The sequence below is a fragment of the Podarcis muralis genome, chromosome 7 (genome assembly GCF_964188315.1).
Source record: "Podarcis muralis chromosome 7, rPodMur119.hap1.1, whole genome shotgun sequence".
Taxonomy (NCBI): Eukaryota; Metazoa; Chordata; class Lepidosauria; order Squamata; family Lacertidae; genus Podarcis; species Podarcis muralis.
The window spans coordinates 9,068,544-9,085,241 of NC_135661.1; the positions used below are offsets into that span (position 1 = coordinate 9,068,544).

The following is a 16,698-nucleotide window of genomic DNA, read 5'->3' on the forward strand; positions in this document are numbered from 1 at the left end:
GTATTTAAATATACCTTCTTGAAGAAACCAGAGGCCTTTCTCCTGGGCATAGTCGGCCAATCGGTGTTAAAGAAGGATAGAACTTTCTTTATGTACGCTACAACAGCAGCAAGAATACTTATTGCAAAGCATTGGAAGACACAAGATCTACCCACTCTGGAAGAATGGCAGATGAAGGTGATGATTGTTGTTAGCCGCCCTGAGCCTGGCTTTGGCTGGGGAGGGCGGGATATAAATAAAATTTATTATTATTATTATTTATTATTATTATTATTATTATTATTATTACATGGAATTGGCGGAAATGACTGGCAGAATCCGAGACCAGGGAGAAGAGTCGGTGGAAGAAGACTGGAAGAAATTTAAAGACTATTTACAGAAATATTGCAAAATTAATGAATGTTAGAATGATGTTGGATTGAAGTTAAGTGGTTTCTAGCTGTAATGGTATAAAAGAATATGAAAAAATGGATTTTTAACAGGCAAAAATTTAATGCTATAATAATTTAAGATTAAAGATCAGGATAAAATAAGGAGGGAAAGGAATTGCTGAACTAATAAATTGAACTGGAATACAAAAAAGGGAGGTATGAGGAGGTCCGGGAAACAAGTAAATGAAAGATAAGTGACGAAAAGATTTAATTGTTTTTAACTACTTTTCTTTTTTCTTTTTTATTTTTCATTTTGTAATATTGTAAAAACCTTAATAAATATTTATTTTAAATATATATATATATATTTTTAAAAAGTGCATGGTGTGATTTTGCCCTCTCTGGAAGCACTCCACCTATCCATTGTAGTTGCATCTCTAAATGCAGGTGGACCCTCCTGTGAGGTGGATATGAAGAACTTGCAGCACCCCTGCACCACCTTTAGGCTCACTGGCATGGCTGACCATGGGTGACAGGGCTGACCGCTTGACAGGGACCACCTGCTGACCGCCAGCACCTCCATCTCCACGGAAGCAGGTTTTGTTGCTTTGCAGGCCAAAGGGCCCCGGATCAATCCCTGCTGGCATCTCCAGGTAAGGGATGGTAAAGGCTCCCGATCCAAAATCCTGAGGAGCTGCTGCAGAACAGGGGTGGGGATCTTCCCCCGCAGGGTCACCCACCTGCCAATCAGCTGCTGCCACGGAGACACCAGGGGTCCCTCCCACCTCTCAAACGTTGACCTATGGGGAGGAGGGGAGGGGTCTGTTTCACCAGGGCCTCCCAGACATTGGCAGAACTCCCTGCTCCCCAGCTGACCTGCAAAATGTCAATCCAGCTGTTTGCAGGGGTCAACCGCTTCCTGCCTTTGACTGCGTATGCACGTTTTGCCTCATATCTCAGGTTCTGAACATGCTAAAAATCACTCTTTTCTTTACAAATGAAAGCTGGCAATCTAGAGATTGTGGTTTCATTGGGAGGGGGGAGCCCCCTCACACCATGGATGCCCATTCCCCCAACCCTTGGCCCAAGTGGCCTCACTGCCAGAGGTAATACCGTATTTTTCACTCCATAAGATGCACCCTTTTCTTCCTAAAAAGTAAGGGGAAATGTCTGTGCGTCTTATGTAGCAAATGTGTGGTCCCTGGAGCCAAATTAAAGGTACCCTGCCCGTACGGGCCAATCTTGACAGACTCTAGGGTTGTGCGCCCATCTCACTTAAGAGGCCAGGGGCCAGCGCTGTCCGGAGACACTTCCGGGTCACGTAGCCAGCGTGACAAAGCTGCATCTGGCAAGCCAGCGCAGCACACGGAACGCCGTTTACCTTCCCACCAGTAAGCGGTCCCTATTTATCTACTTGCACCCAGGGGTGCTTTCGAACTGCTAGGTTGGCAGGCACTGGGACCGAGCAACGGGAGGGCACCCTGCCGCGGGGATTCGAACCGCCGACCTTTCGATCGGCAAGCCCTAGGCGCTGAGGCTTTTACCCACAGCGCCACCCGCGTCCCTTGGAGCCAAATTGCCCAGGGGCAAAAAGCAGATCACGCTTTTTTCTTTTTTCTTTTTTGAAAGAGGGAAGTGTGTGTTGAAACAAAGCTGCTGATTGTTTGCCGATTGGGGAGAGAGATAAGGGACGCTACAGATAAAGGAGGCTGCCTGGGAGGGGGGAGGTAAAGACAGCAAACTTGCAAAGGGTGGAAACAGGAAGACTAAAGCAATAAGGAGAGAAATTAGAAGAAAAGGAGGAGCAAAAAACTGCTCCAGCTAAGGAAAAGACACTAAGGCAAACAAGAGGGAAGGGAATGTTGAAAGGAAACAGCTGATCGGTGGGATCGGAAGAGAGATAAGGGATGCTAGTGGAGGCTGCCTGGGAGGGGGGAGGTAAAAGCTCATGGATCCTCAGGATTTTTACATTGGGTCACCCCAGATTCACCATCAGATCACATGTCTGTGGCCACAGTATGAACCACAAAAATCATACACCCACAGTTTCGTTCAGAATTTTTTTCCCTCTTGTTTTCCTCCTCTAAAAACTAGGTACGTCTTATGTCTCTGAATGCCAGTTGCTAGGAATCACTAGTGGGGGAAGTTCTGCTGCCCTCAGGTCCTGCTTTCTGCATTCCTTAACTTTTGAGAACAGGATGCTGGACAAGAAAGGGCCACTGACTCGCCTGATGTCTTTGTCCTCTCACCTGTGAGCGAGCGTTTGTACACCCCCTGTAGGATAGCAGCCACTCGGAAAAAGGAAAAGGCCATGTAGAAGTTCCAGTTCTCGACGGCTGGGGTGCCCATGTGCTTGCAATACATCTGGAAATAGGCCTGTGCCGTTGGGATGCCTAGCCGGCTCAGGTCACAGTCCCTCAAACCTGCAAGGAGGGAAAGCAAAGCTAGTTACGGAAGCAGGATCAGGGCTTGATGCTGGTAGGCCAAAAGGTTGATACTAGTGTAAAGCAGGAGGGGAGGGAGAATCTGTGGCTCTTCGTGTGTTGCTGGACTCCTGCTCCCAGCAACCCTTTATTAAGCCACCATGGGCAACCATCAGGGATGGCAGGAGCTAGGTGAAGGCAACATCTGGAGGGCCACAGGTTGCCCTAAAAAGCAAGCCTAGCAAAACTAGGCGGAGCGATGGATGTGACTCTTAATTTCATTTCATTTCACTTTTAATTTGTATACCGCCTTTCTATATTACTATACACAAGCTGAAGAAACAACAAATTAGACAGCAAAGATCACACATATGACAGCAATCTGATCCAATTATTAAAAAGTCTCGTCTGTGTATTATCTGTGCATAAATTGTAGCAAGCCTTTCCTGTTTTCTGACACTTTTGTGGAATGATTTTAACTGGAATATGTAAATTTTGTGGTGCAAAGTATTTCAGATTATACAGTTTTGTGTTATTCAAACCCACATGGATGTTTCTCCGATGACTTGATAATAAGCATGTACCTTTCAGGATATTGAAGCTGGAAGGCAGATAATACGCCAGGCAGTTGTAGGCCACATCAGAAAGAGGGTTGCCCAAGGTAGAGAGTTCCCAGTCGAGGACAGAGACCACCTCAGGCTTCTCCGGGTGGAAGATCAGGTTGTCCAGCCTATCAAAGGAAAAAGGGGAGGAGATGCAGAGGAATTCTGGCAGGTGCCACCTTAAAAGCGGAGGTGTGTGGGCTCCTGTACGCTGTGCATTAAAAACCTTCTTGCAACCAGCTTCCTCTAAAGCAGCCTTTCCCTACCTGGCAAAAAGTTGTGGACTATAACTCCCCTCAGTGGTCAGGGATTATGGGAACTGTCATCTAATAATACGTGGAGAAGAAAAACCAAGATGAGAAAAGTTCTCAGGGGTGCCACAAAGTATTATTTAAAAACCCAATCCATTTAAATTAATAATAATAATAATAATGCCCCCTGGCTTCTCCATAACCTTCAGAGGCCATCCTACTGGCTCCCCTTGCTCTAAAGAATCATGAGAAGAGACAGTCACAGAGGGAGTTGCGAATCAGGTCAGAGAGCTCCCCTTCACAGAACCTCCGGCCCTAACCTTTTCCCAGGTTGCTACGTATTTTGCTGAGAGAAACAGTGATCTGAACACACCTTTGCCATTTGTAACATGCCCAACCGGCACCGTTACAAGTGCCACATAATATACTTGTTCCCCATTTTTAAGAAATCAATCTTTTAGTGCGGCAGCACCTACACTTTGGAACTCCCTGCCTGCTGACATCAGGTCGGTGCCTTCACTGCATTCTCATTGGTGCCTACCAAAAAACACTTTTTGTTTAGACCAGCCTACCCAGGTATGTGGAATGCCAACATGTGTTTTAGTCTGTTTTTAGCTTATCGATGATTTTAATTATTTTTGAATGTTTTAAGCAGCTGTTTTTAACTGCTGATAATTTTATTGTTTTATTTTTTGGGTAAACCGCTTCGAGGGATTTCCCCCCTCCTTTTCTTTACAACCAAGCGGTACCTATTATGTATTTATTTTATTTCATAAAATGTAAAGCAGTGGTTTTCAACCAGTGTGCCGCGGCACCCTAGGGTGTCTTGAAGGATGGTCAGGTGAGCTGCAGGCAACATTGGCCTCCATCCCTTTTTCCTTCCCTCCCTCCTCTAATGCCCTCTTGCATCTCTGCCTCCTAAAGGCTGGCATAGCTGTTTGTTGCAGCAGCCCTGGCTACAAGCTCCACAGGCAAATGGTGCCTCTGGAGCTGGCCAGGGGGTGCTTCCCAGGCCCCTGTGGGGCAGCGTGAGGAGGCACGTCTATCTGGGGCAGGGGAGGCAGCTCAGAGACCAGGGGTGGCGGCATCAGCAGCTGCCCAGAGGACTGCCAAGGAGAGGGCAGGAGGCTGAGGGAACAGTCCACAAGGGAGGGTGTTTAAAAAAGGGTGAAAGGCTGCCAGCTCTGCAGGCAAGGGGTGACATAACTGGGCTCCTGAGCCTCACAGGGGTGCCACAGGAAGAATGGAGTTGGTCAAGGGAGCCATGGACTGAAAAAGGTTGAAAACATTGTTTAAAGCAGGCATAGGCAACCTCGGCCCTCCAGATGTTTTGAGACTACAATTCCTGTTATGTACTGAAGTTCTCACCCTGGGCCAGCAGGGGGATACTGAAGATAGTTCAGGTCCACATATGCAAATAAGGGATTGGATCAGTGATTGGATAGTTACAGAAAGTTGTTACAGTTACATTGTACTGGAGCTCTATATAAGCAGGCTGGCTGAACCCTTCAGTTCAGTTCTGTTCTGACCTGTGAATAAACAAGAGCTGTTTGGAGAATCGCTGTGTCGTCTGATATGTTCACCCACAACTTAACAATTCCCATCATCCCTGACCACTGGTCCTGTTTAGCTAGGGATCATGGGAGTTGTAGTCCCAAAACATCTGGAGGGCCGAGGTTGCCTATGCCTGGTTGAAAGGGACTCCTGAAAACTGTGTTTGGAGGGGGAGAGAATGCTGTTGTTTGACACCTGAAATCTCCGTGCACGACAGAGAGGCCCTCGCTGGCTGGCAGGTGGGAAGGGAACCAGGCAATAAGCCTCTCCATAGCTGGGATGGTATGCGTCTCTGTGGCACGGTACTGTTTGCTCCACGTCTGGACTTGCCGCTGAACGTAGTTACCTGCAGCAGAAAGATGTCGTTAAAGATGGCAGGGGACATTCTCGGCACTAAAAAATCAACCGTGAAAAAAACAAGTTCTATAAGATATAAAGATCTCTTGGAAAAGAAAACACCCAGGTGGCTTTCACCAATGGAAGCAAAGGCACAGAAAAAGTTGAACATGGAGAGTAAACGGTTGAAATATGCTGATTTACTGGTGGAAGATAATGAGGAATTTAAATTAAGATCATTTGATCAAATCAAAGATAAATTGGATGGATGGTTACAATATTATCAGATTAACGAATTGTATAAACCTGATAAGAAAAATGGTTTTGCAACAGAAAAATCCAAATTGGAAACGGAATTGTTAGACATTAATGTTAAAAATCTCTCCAAAATGTATAATTTGTTGTTAGAATGGCATACAAAGGACGAACAAGTTAAAGCTGTGATGATTGATTGGGCAACAGATGTTGGACACAATATAATGTTGGAAGATTGGGAAAGGCTGTGAAAGAAAGGGGTTAAGTTTACTGCATGCACTGTATTAAACAAGTTCTGCATGTACTGAAAAAAACAAGTTCTGCAGAACCGAGCACAGAAATCATAGGACTGCAAAATTGTAGAGTTGGAGGGGACTCTGAGGATCATCTAGTCTGACCCCGCTACAATGCAGGAATATGCAGCTGTCCCATACGGGGATCGAACCTGCAACCTTGGCCACACCAGCACCATGCTCTATGAAATGGGGATCCTGTGGCCCTTCAGATGTTATCTATTACTATTGCTGTCATTCTTATTAAACTTATTAGTTGGTATTTTTTTTTATGAAAGCGACTCAATGTGCCTTACAATAAACACATACAGTGGTACCTCGGGTTACATACGCTTCAGGTTACATACGCTTCAGGTTACAGACTCCACTAACCCAGAAATAGTACCTCGGGTTAAGAACTTTACCTCAGGATGAGAACAGAAATCGTGCTCTGGTGGCGTGGCGGCAGCAGGAGGCCCCATTAGCTAAAGTGGTGCTTCAGGTTAAGAACAGTTTCAGGTAAAGAACAGACCTCCGGAACGAATTAAGTACATAACCAGAGGTACCACTGTACATTAAAACAGAATAAAAACCTCTAAAAGACAATAATGTTTTTAAAGGCAGGCTTAAAACTTCCACCCACTCCAGGAGTGGCTCCACTCACTCAAGGAGGATAACTAAAAGCCAACATTTTTTATTTGGGCCTGAAGATGATGGCAGCAGGCGAGCATCCCTGAGGAAAGCAGCGGGGAGCCACTGTTGAAAAGGCGTGTTCTTGTGTTGCTGCCCTTGGGACCTGTCATGGAGGGGCCACATGGAGAAGGGCGTCAAATGATGGTCAGGGGGTCTTGGTGGGTTCATTTGGGAAGAGGCAGTCCTTGAGGAATTGGGGTCCTGAGTTGCCTGAGGCTTTACAGTGGTACCTCAGGTTAAGTATTTAATTCATACCGAAGGTCCGTACTTAACCTGAAACTGTTCTTAACCTGAAGCACCACTTTAGCTAACGGGGCCTGCGCCGCCAGAGCACGATTTCTGTTGTCATCCTGAAGCAAAGTTCTTAACCTGAAGCACTATTTCTGGGTTAGCGGAGTCTGTAACCTGAAGCGTATGTAACCTGAAGTGTATGTAACCTGAGGTACCACTGTATAGGTCAGGGATAAGTTATCAGTCTCCAGCTCCCACCATCCCCGACCATAGCACTGATGGGACCTGGGAGCCTAACTACATCTTGAGGGCTATCACAGTTCCACACCTTCACATTGTGAGAAAAGAAATGCCATTGCTCCAAACATTTACGCACCATGTTTCCCATAATCCTCCAGGCCGGCCGCCTTGATGTCCACACTGTGGATCTTACAGAGGACTCTGTTCATGGCGGTGTAAATCTCTGTCCGTTGGCTGGGTTCCAGTCCTGGGAGGGAGGGGTCCTTGAAGATCCGTCCGGTGCAGTAGTCCATGAGGTAAAATGGGGTGCCAATGATACTGGGGCGACACGAGGATGTTAGTGCAAGAACATCAGCAAAACTGCAGGTCTATGACCATAATAAACGGACTGATTGCTTTGAGCAGCAGCAGAAAGGGCTTTGAGAGGTGAATCTTCAATAGTGGGCGACTGCAATCCACTCTATGTGGGGCTTCCTTTGTGCTTGATTCAGAAGCTGCAGTTAGTGCAGAATGCTGCAGCACGATTGCTGGCAGGAGTGAGACCCTTTCAGCATACTGGTTATCAATTCGTTACTGGGCATAGCTGTCAACATTTCCCTTTTTTTAAGGGAAATACCCTTATTCCAAATAGGACTCCTCGCAAGAAAAAGGAAAAGTTGACAGCTATGTTACTGGGCCAAGTTGACGGTGTTACTATTGATACATAAAGCCGTTAACAACTTGGGACAAGTTTACCTGCAAGATCGCCTCACCCCAAATATGCCCACATAACCACTTCAATTTGCGGAATGGGCACCCATTCTGAATTTGTAATAAATCAATCTTTTAATGTGGCAGCATGCAAACTTTGGAACTCCCTGCCTAGTGACATCAGGCACTTCACTGCACTCTTTTTGGCGCTTGCTGAAAACCTTTCTGCTGACACAAGTCAACCCAGATAAGTGGAATGTGGACATGTATTTGCATCTTGTCTTTAGCCCATCATTGATGTTCATTATTGCTTGAATGTTTTAAGTAAGGGTTCTTACTGATAATTTTATTGTTGTTTTTTAAGCTGCTTTGGGGGTTTTTTTGTTTGTTTGTTTTTTACAATCAGCAACGTATAGAGTTTATGAGATGACTGAAAATTACACAGGCCCAGTGATTCATTCTCAAACACACACACACACACACACACACACACACACACACACACACACCATAAATGCACCTTGAATCTTCACATAAGGCAAGGACTTTAGGAACTGGAACACCAGCCTCCGCAACAGCCTTCAAAACCCTGCCAGGGTAAAGGAGACCAGAATTAACACCGGAAGAATTTGTTAGAGTGTGGTTATATTTCTTTTAAAAACCTGACTGTGACAAGTTATACAAGATACATTAACATTGTACCACTGCATTAAAAAATTAATTACCATAAGGACTGCCTGTCCCAATTCAGAACCTGCCTATAATCCAAGACCCTTGCCTGACATCTTGCTCGTGGGCCGAGCCTGTGAAATCTGTTAGCTTGACCAGCACACGAGGCAAGACCTTTGCATCTGTTGGCCCCGTGGATGTGGAACTCTCCTACAGTTAACATTTGCTTGCCTCCCTTGGAATCCTGGCATCCAAGAAGGCCTTAAACTTTTACTTTTTTTACTACTACCTTTCCTCATGAAAGTTTAGGACAGTGGTTTAATTCAGTATTTCTCACACTCTGCCTGAGCTTCTGATGCTTTTATTTCTCTTTGTGCTTCATTTTGTGAGGGCTTAGCCTCAAAAAGCAACTAATAAACGAAGGGAATGAATAAACAAACTGTTAGCATTTCTGCCTCTCCTCGTCCTTTTTTGAAAAGGCTGCTGCTTGAAAACTCACCAAAGCGTTCAGGAATAACTGAATGGAGTCCCCAAGCAGCAAAACACGAGGGGGAAACAAACCCCCAAAATTGAACATTTAAAGCTGTGCAACTTATGTTAAGTGAAAGACTGCACACTTTCCAATAACACATAACTCCTTCTGCCTGATAAATAATACTGTGAAACTCAAAGGCTTGCATGCTCCTGCTTCCACCAAGTTACTAATCCGATACAGTGGTACCTCGGGTTACATATGCTTCAGGTTATAGACTCCGCTAACACAGAAATAGTACCTTGGGTTAAGAACTTTGCTTCAGGATGAGAACAGAAATCGTGCTCTGGCGGCATTAGCTAAAGTGGGGCTTCAGGTTAAGAACAGTTTCAGGTTAAGAACGGACCTCTGGAACGAATTAAGTACGTAACCAGAGGTACGACTGTATTTTGAGCTAGGATGGAGGCATTTGCTAGACTTTTCACCTGTACTCTCTCTCCACAGCATGAGCAGAGGGAAGGAGGGGGCCTGGCGGCTTCTTCCTCAGAACGAACTGACGATCCCCAAACCTGACGTAGTAGGTAGGATTGGACTGCCCATGGCTGAACTGCCGCAGCACCAGAGGCCCTGAAAGTGGGAGCGTGAGCCATTAGCGAGCGAAACTGGGTTTGCTCCAAGGAGCTCACAAAGGTGTCTGTAGTCTTGCCCCCATCCATTTTATTCTCATAACAACCGGCCGTCAGGTAGGCCAGGTGGAGAGAGTGGAAAAAAAGAGAGGTGACAGACTCAATGCCTCTCAGGGAGCTTTGAGGCTGAGGGAAGATTTCCCTGGATGGTAGGTGTAGATAAATAGGTAGATAAATAGTAGATAAATAGGTACCGCTTTATAGCGGGAAGGTAAACGGCATTTCCGTGTGCTGTGCTGGCGCAGGCTCGCCAGAGCAGCTTTGTCACGCTGGCCACGTGACCCGGAAGTGTCTCCGGACAGCGCTGGCCCCTGGCCTCTTAAGCGAGATGGGCGCGCAACCCCAGAGTCGGACACGACTGGCCCGTACGGGCAAGGGTACCTTTACCTTTACCTTTAACCGCTACACAATGCTGTGTTTCTATAGAACACAAAGTCATCTGCTGACAGAAGAGTAGCGAAGAACGTCCTGGCACTTTCAAGATCTGAATCTTTTATAGCTGGGAAGGGCAACCAAAGCGGGAATGTGCAAAATGCCATAATATTGGAGGGCGGGTGTCAGGCGTCGGGGCCTCGACTGCCTCCCCCCTTTGGCCGTAGATCAGAAGGACAAAGCGAAAAGACTCGCTTACCATTTAAAGAGTCTTAAATGATCACAGCAAATGAACAAAGCAGCCATTCTTGGAATGAAGGTGTTCCCAATTATGGTTTCCACCCACTTCCCCCCCGTCACTTCTGTGCCTTGCAACCACCGTGATCTTGTGATCTTGCAACCACCGTGCTTTTTGTGTAGCCACCTTATCTGTCCTACATAACCTTGGACTGATAGGCTGGACACTTTCCAGTGAGAGAAAGCCTGTTAGCTCTTTCTCTTCCAGTTCTTCACTTTGCTATTCACCTCCCAGTTCGTCCCAACTTTTGTCTTCAGAACTATGCCCCTCTGCAAACCACCGTTCCAAATCTATACTGCTCCTGGGAAGCTTCAGGATCCTGGTCATGAGCAGGGGGAGGGGGAGGCTCCCACCATTCCTCATCAGAACAGTACTCCTCAGCCTGGTCTCTGACAGTGGGGGAGAGGGAAAAGATTCCATACCTGGAGTCCCCAGGATGCCTTCAATGTACTTCTGGAGAGGGGCTGTGGGGATCTGCATTGCCGACCTCACGGAACATGTGTAAGGAACAAACAATCTCAGGGCAAAGCCCAGGTGGCTCTCCAGCTCTTGAAGTGCTGAGTCTGGGTCATCAACCTGAGATGAAGAGGTGGATGAAGTAGCAAGCATGGGCTCCAGGAAGGAAGGGGAGCAGGTGAGTCAGGCAGGCTGGTTTTACAAGTCTGGTGGTGGAAGGTCTTTGACACGGCCGCACCTCTGCTCACCTTGAGTGTCTTCATGCCCAGCTGGGCAGCTGCTTGCAGGTTCTGCCCAAGGTCATCCAGAAAGATGGACTCTTTGGCCTGAACGCCCAGTCTCTCCAAACACAACTTATAGATACGAAGGTCCGGCTTGCACACCCCTTCCCGGCAAGACTCAATTATCTAGAAGACAAAAGACAATAAAATATAGTGGTACCTTGGTTCCCGAACGGCTTGGCTCCTGAACAAATAGGCTCTCGAACACCACAAATCCAGAAGTAAGTGTTCCGGTTTGCGAACTTTTTTGGAAACCAAATGTCTGTTTCAGCTGTCGGCATTGTTTCCGGGGCCAATCAGCCAATCAGAAGCCGCACCTTGGTTTGCAAACGTTTTGGAAGTCGAACAGACTTCCAGAACGGATTGAGTTCAGGAAACAAGGTACCATTGTAAAGTAAAAATTAGACTGGGTGAGATTTCTTGTTTCGGAGTGTTTCTTAAGTTCGTTAGTCACAATGAATGGATGGTAACTGCAAATGCAGAATGGGCAGTTTTTAGCTTTCTTTACTAAATGCAAGTAAGATAAACCAATGTTCTAATTGGTCTATGATAGGGATGGAGACCTCGCCCATTGCAGGCCAAGTGTGGCAGCTGGGTGGAGCTGCTCACTGGTCAGTCATCTGATTACACTATTTATTTAGCGGAATTATATCTCACCTTTGCCTCCACAGAGCTCAATGACCCTGTGAGGTAGGTTATGACTGGACCAAGATCACCCAGTGAACTTCACGGCCAAGAGGGGATTTCAGCCTTGGTTTCCCAGGTCCTAGCCTGACACTCGAATCACTACACCACACAAAACTCTCGCAGCATAATAAGATTTCTCTAATGAGAAGAGAGCCTTAAAAAAACCTGGAATCTCTGTTGCACGCTGTGAACTCACCACATCAAACTGCTGCCGGTCAAGGGGCAGAAAACTTTCTCCACTGGGCAAATAGAAATTGTTACTCAGGACGGCCGTCTTCAAACCTTCTGCTCGGATGCACTTTATTGCTTCAGTCATAACGGGAAGCTGCTCTGACATTCCAACGCTGGTCAAATCTGCGAGGAAAGAGTCCACTGGGACAGAGGAGTTTGCCTTGTGGGAAGAGGTAAAAAGAGAAAGGAAAACGGTGGCTGAAACATCTTTGGGTGGAAAAGATCACGCCAAATGTTTCACACAACCCAATAATACCAGGCCATATTCTATACATTGAGTCATTTTTTATAGCGTGAAAGAACAAAGTTGAACTGAATGGTCGAAAACAGCTAAAGAAGAGATGGAAGAAAGGGCAGAGGGCTCCCTCTCTCTTAAAACTTCTCTGGGTGGGCTTGAACTGATCATGCTTTCTCAGCCTGGCCTACCCAACAGGGTTGTAGTGAGAGGTATGAATTGCAAATGTGCTAAGACACTTAGGCAGTTCATGGTGGAGATGTCTCCCAATTTCTGCCTATGGATGTTTCCATTATTGTTTCAGACCCTAAATACCAAACACCCCCTTTCCCTACAGACTTTCCTGGGTGCCAATATCACCAGAGGCGACCCACTGTCCTCAGAAGCTGGCAGCGGCCCAGAAAAGGGCATTCTCTGTGGCAATTCCTAAGCTGGGAAATTCTCTCCCCAGAGTGGTACGTCTGGCACATTCATGGCAAAGCTTCTAGCAAATGTTGAAGATACAGCTTCTTTGCCTTGGCTTTTGACATATGCATATTTTTAGGACTCATCTTCTTTCTGCAATTATAAGTGGCTTTAAACTATTTTTAATGTTGTAGGTTAGGGTGATGGGCAGAATAATAATAATAATAATAATAATAATAATAATAATAATAATAGCAATATAGGAGTGGAGAACCTTTCAGCCTTCTAGGCGTTTCTGGACACTTCATACCGCAATCCCTGATCACATACTTCCTTTTCCCAGTATGTGTGGGATTGAGTGTGGGTATGTATGAATATTTTTAAGGACTGTATTCAATGTATGTTTGTCTGTATATTCGTAATATGTATGTATTAATGTTGAATTATTTTAATAAAATTTAAATTATTTTTTTTTTAAATCCCTGATCACTAGCCATGTTAGCTGAACAGAGGCAGAGGCCAGCAACAGCCAGAAGGCTGCAGTTTTCCCGGCCCCTGAGATAAGAACTCTGCATGTGAGCCCTTCTACTTGGCCCCTATTCAGGTGACAGAAAACAAGCAGAAAAGCTGGCTTACGATCTCGGAGCACTGCTTTCCAAATTCATGCAGAAACTCTGCTGGCTGCAGCTCCCCTCTCATGTACCTCAGCCAAGGTCCGTCCTGCCCTCCCGATCTCAAGGCCTGCTTGATGGTGCCAGGGGGTACACGGTGCCGAATCTCCCAGTCTACATAAAGGAAGGCAGATGGGTGAGGAACCAACATTAATAATTGGGGCGGGGACATGAAAGGTTTCCTACCAGTCACCAGTGTTTCCTATAGAAAGGAATGTTGTTCCCTAATATCAGGAATACCTGTCACGTCAAGGATGATGCAGCCTGGGGAAGTCTAGAATAGAATCGTACAATTGTGTGTGAGAGTTTGGGCTGATGCTGGAAGCTGGTGACATAGAAATGTGTCTGAAACCAAGTTGTGGCTGGTTTCCCTGAAAGCCTAATGGGTATCAGGGAAAGGCAAGTGTCTGGAAGAGTCAGCAGAGGAGGCAGGAAAATGTTCCAGGGGAATGGGTGGGGATCTGTGCCACCTGTGAGGCAGGGGAAAGAGGAAGAGTACGGGAAGTCAGAAGCAGGGAAAGAGGTGCAGGGAGTCACAGAAGTGGAAGAGAGGGTCTCAGAGAGAGTTGGGCCATTAAAATCCGTCCCCTCTCCCACTGTCTCCAAGGATGAGAAGGGGCTTAAAGTGACAGGAGATCCCACACAGAAGTCACCGGTGCTTGTGTCAAAAGAGGTGGTTTAAACGTGCTGAAGAAGGCATGTCCGTCCTGTTGTTCCAACTGTCCTGACCACATACCCTCCAACATTTCTCCAATGAAAATAGGGACAATAATTTTACCATTTATACCCCACACATCTTACTCAGTTGCTCCAGCCACACTCGGTGGCTTCCAACACATATAAAAACATAATAAAACATTAAACAAAAAAACCTTTCCTATAAAGGATTGCCTTCAGACAACTTGGCGGCTGGATAACTCCATACCCTCCAACATTTCTCCAATAGGGATGTCCTAAAAAGCGGGACATTCCCGGATCAAATCAGAAACCGGAATGGCTTCATTAAATCAGGGGCATTCCTGGAAAATCGTGTGTCCTCATTGGGGGCTGGTGTGCTTGGGACAATGAAGAAACAAGTTCTGTTGTGAGTGTTAATGCTGTGAGCCCCTCCATCCTATGCTCAGGTGGAAATCAAAACAATTTATCTTCAGAACACCACAGTCTCCACTGATGTTCATTCCAAGGCAACTGAACCCTGGGAAAGCGCAGGCACCCATGGCTTGGGGTTGGGCAGAATAATACAAGACACATTTTACATAGCAGAAAAAGGACTTGGAATATTCCACTTTACATTCCATATTAAGGTAGCTCAATCAGCAAATGTCAGACTGGATGGGAATGCCACTGATACAGACACTCACCTGCTGCCAGTTTGATTGGGGAAGGAAGGAGAACACCACCCATATCAAAGATCACAGCTTTATAGGGACAGGTTGAAGAATTTCTCCATAGTGAGTGTGGAGGTCTGTACCAGAACCGTTGTAGGATGTGTGATCTCCTGACATGGTGGTTACAGAAGGCTTGGAAGAACCGCCCAGCACACATTTTCTGGAACTGTGTATATAAAGGGGAAAGTAAATGCTTAAGAGATTTGTTGCAAGTTAGTAGTTTCCAGATCTTGGGATAACTTCTTGTCTGCACAGGTTTCTCTTTCAATGCTAAATCAAATCAAATCAAAATGTTTATTCGGCTTTACGCCCATCATGAAACACAACACAACAAAACAAATCAAAACAAATCAAATAAAACAGCGGACTCGTACAAGCCACAAGTAGTATAACACAGTTCTCAACTCAGAAGGACAGATATTAGCCATTCATAGAAAAGTTTAAGATTAAGATTAAAAAAAAAAGCATCTTTCAGGTTACTCAGCACATCTGATGTTTTGGCTCTGTGTGGTGATCTAGTATCCAGAAGCAGGGCCACAAGTTCCATATTCCTGTGGTAAGCGATAAATAAAAATTTATCATGACTATGTAGGTGGCTCCTTCCCTAGGGCTAGGTTGCGCACCTCTTATCAGAAACCTGTGGCCCTCCAAATTTTACTGAACAAGCATGTTTTCAAACACAGCTTTAAAACTTGTAGGATGAGTCTTGTCTGATCTTACAATTGGATCAGGTTTCCACAAATGCAGAGTTGCCATTGAAAATAATACCCACCACATGCCCAACAACCTGGTTGTGGGCATACTGGCACGTAAGGTATGAACAGTCTAGGATAAGGGAAGGTGGTATAAGGCTTTGAAGATTATCCCTATCACTTTGTGCCTGTAAATCTGCACAGTATCAGTGCACTCTTTCTGTCTGGCGTCGGTTGTTCACAACTCCCGCCAACCCCAGCCAGCATGGTCAATAATTGCAGGGGGTGTAGTTCTCTGCTGCCTTCCAGGAAGAATGTTAATTGGGCTGCAGAAATTCTGGCAGTGGCAGTGCTGCTTACAAGTTTTAAACTGCGTTTTGCCGCGTGCCGTTTAAGTGTGTGGCTTTGTGAAGCTATCTCCTGAAAAGCAGGGTTAATAAATATACAGTGATACCTTGGGTTAAGTACTTAATTCGTTCCAGAGGTCCGTTCTTAACCTGAAGCACCACTTTAGCTAATGGGGCCTCCTGCTGATGCTGGAGCACGATTTCTGTTCCCATCATGAAGCAAAGTTTTTAACCCAAGGTACTATTTCTGGGTTAGCGGAGTCTGTAACCTGAAGCATATGTAACCTGAAGCGTATGTAACCCGAGGTACCACTGTATATTAAATAGGAAATGGATAAATAATATTTGAACAGATTTGTTCTTTTCACTTACAACAGTTTGATTCCAGCATCTATTCGTGTATTGCTTTTAGTTTGCTGAATTATTTACAAGTTACTGTTACTGTTGTTACTGTTATTATTATTATTGTACGGTTGGGCAACCTAAGAACAAAAGATCTACCCTGAAAATGGGGGACATGAGATCACAAAAAAGTAGACAAACACCACCAGAGACTCAAATCCCACCGCGCAAAAGACCATTTTCAAGGTTCCTGACACCCCCTTCCCTAAAGCTGAGGCCACAACCTCCAGCACCCCGCATTTTGCCCTTCTCTCCTTTGTCCCCCACCCTCACTTCCGCCCTCTCCCCAGAAAGCAGCTGCGGTGACCTCTGACCCGAGACGAACCTTGCGTCGAGTCCCTCGCAGCAGCTTCTGCCTCTCGGCGGTTCTCGCGAGAACACGGGCAGGGAGGGACGAGCGACGTCCTCACGACAGCCCCGCCCACTTAAACAGCAGAAGATCTGGCACCCTTCGCCCCGCCCCCCCTCTGCCGCTCCCTCTCTGCGCC

The 16,698-nt window shown here is 46.0% G+C and overlaps 1 protein-coding gene across 2 annotated transcripts in view; it reads right to left on the reverse strand.

The window, feature by feature from the left end:
* Positions 1 to 16,665, reverse strand: part of ACAD10 (acyl-CoA dehydrogenase family member 10) — a 34,374-nt gene extending 17,709 nt beyond the window's left edge. The window contains exons 1-12 of one of the 2 annotated variants that reach the window (XM_077931172.1): positions 16,536 to 16,665; positions 14,743 to 14,935; positions 13,347 to 13,495; positions 12,036 to 12,230; positions 11,120 to 11,278; positions 10,838 to 10,991; positions 9,545 to 9,686; positions 8,439 to 8,507; positions 7,365 to 7,546; positions 5,397 to 5,547; positions 3,379 to 3,524; positions 2,621 to 2,794 (exon numbers count right to left, since the gene is read on the reverse strand). In XM_077931172.1, the coding sequence (XP_077787298.1) occupies positions 2,621 to 2,794; positions 3,379 to 3,524; positions 5,397 to 5,547; positions 7,365 to 7,546; positions 8,439 to 8,507; positions 9,545 to 9,686; positions 10,838 to 10,991; positions 11,120 to 11,278; positions 12,036 to 12,230; positions 13,347 to 13,495; positions 14,743 to 14,926 (1,705 nt within the window). In that variant the 5' untranslated portion in view covers positions 14,927 to 14,935; positions 16,536 to 16,665. Of the gene's footprint in view, positions 1 to 2,620; positions 2,795 to 3,378; positions 3,525 to 5,396; positions 5,548 to 7,364; positions 7,547 to 8,438; positions 8,508 to 9,544; positions 9,687 to 10,837; positions 10,992 to 11,119; positions 11,279 to 12,035; positions 12,231 to 13,346; positions 13,496 to 14,742; positions 14,936 to 16,180; positions 16,413 to 16,535 lie in introns of those variants that run through there. The other variant, XM_077931173.1, reaches the window with a different exon arrangement.
* Positions 16,666 to 16,698: the final 33 nt, after the last annotated feature.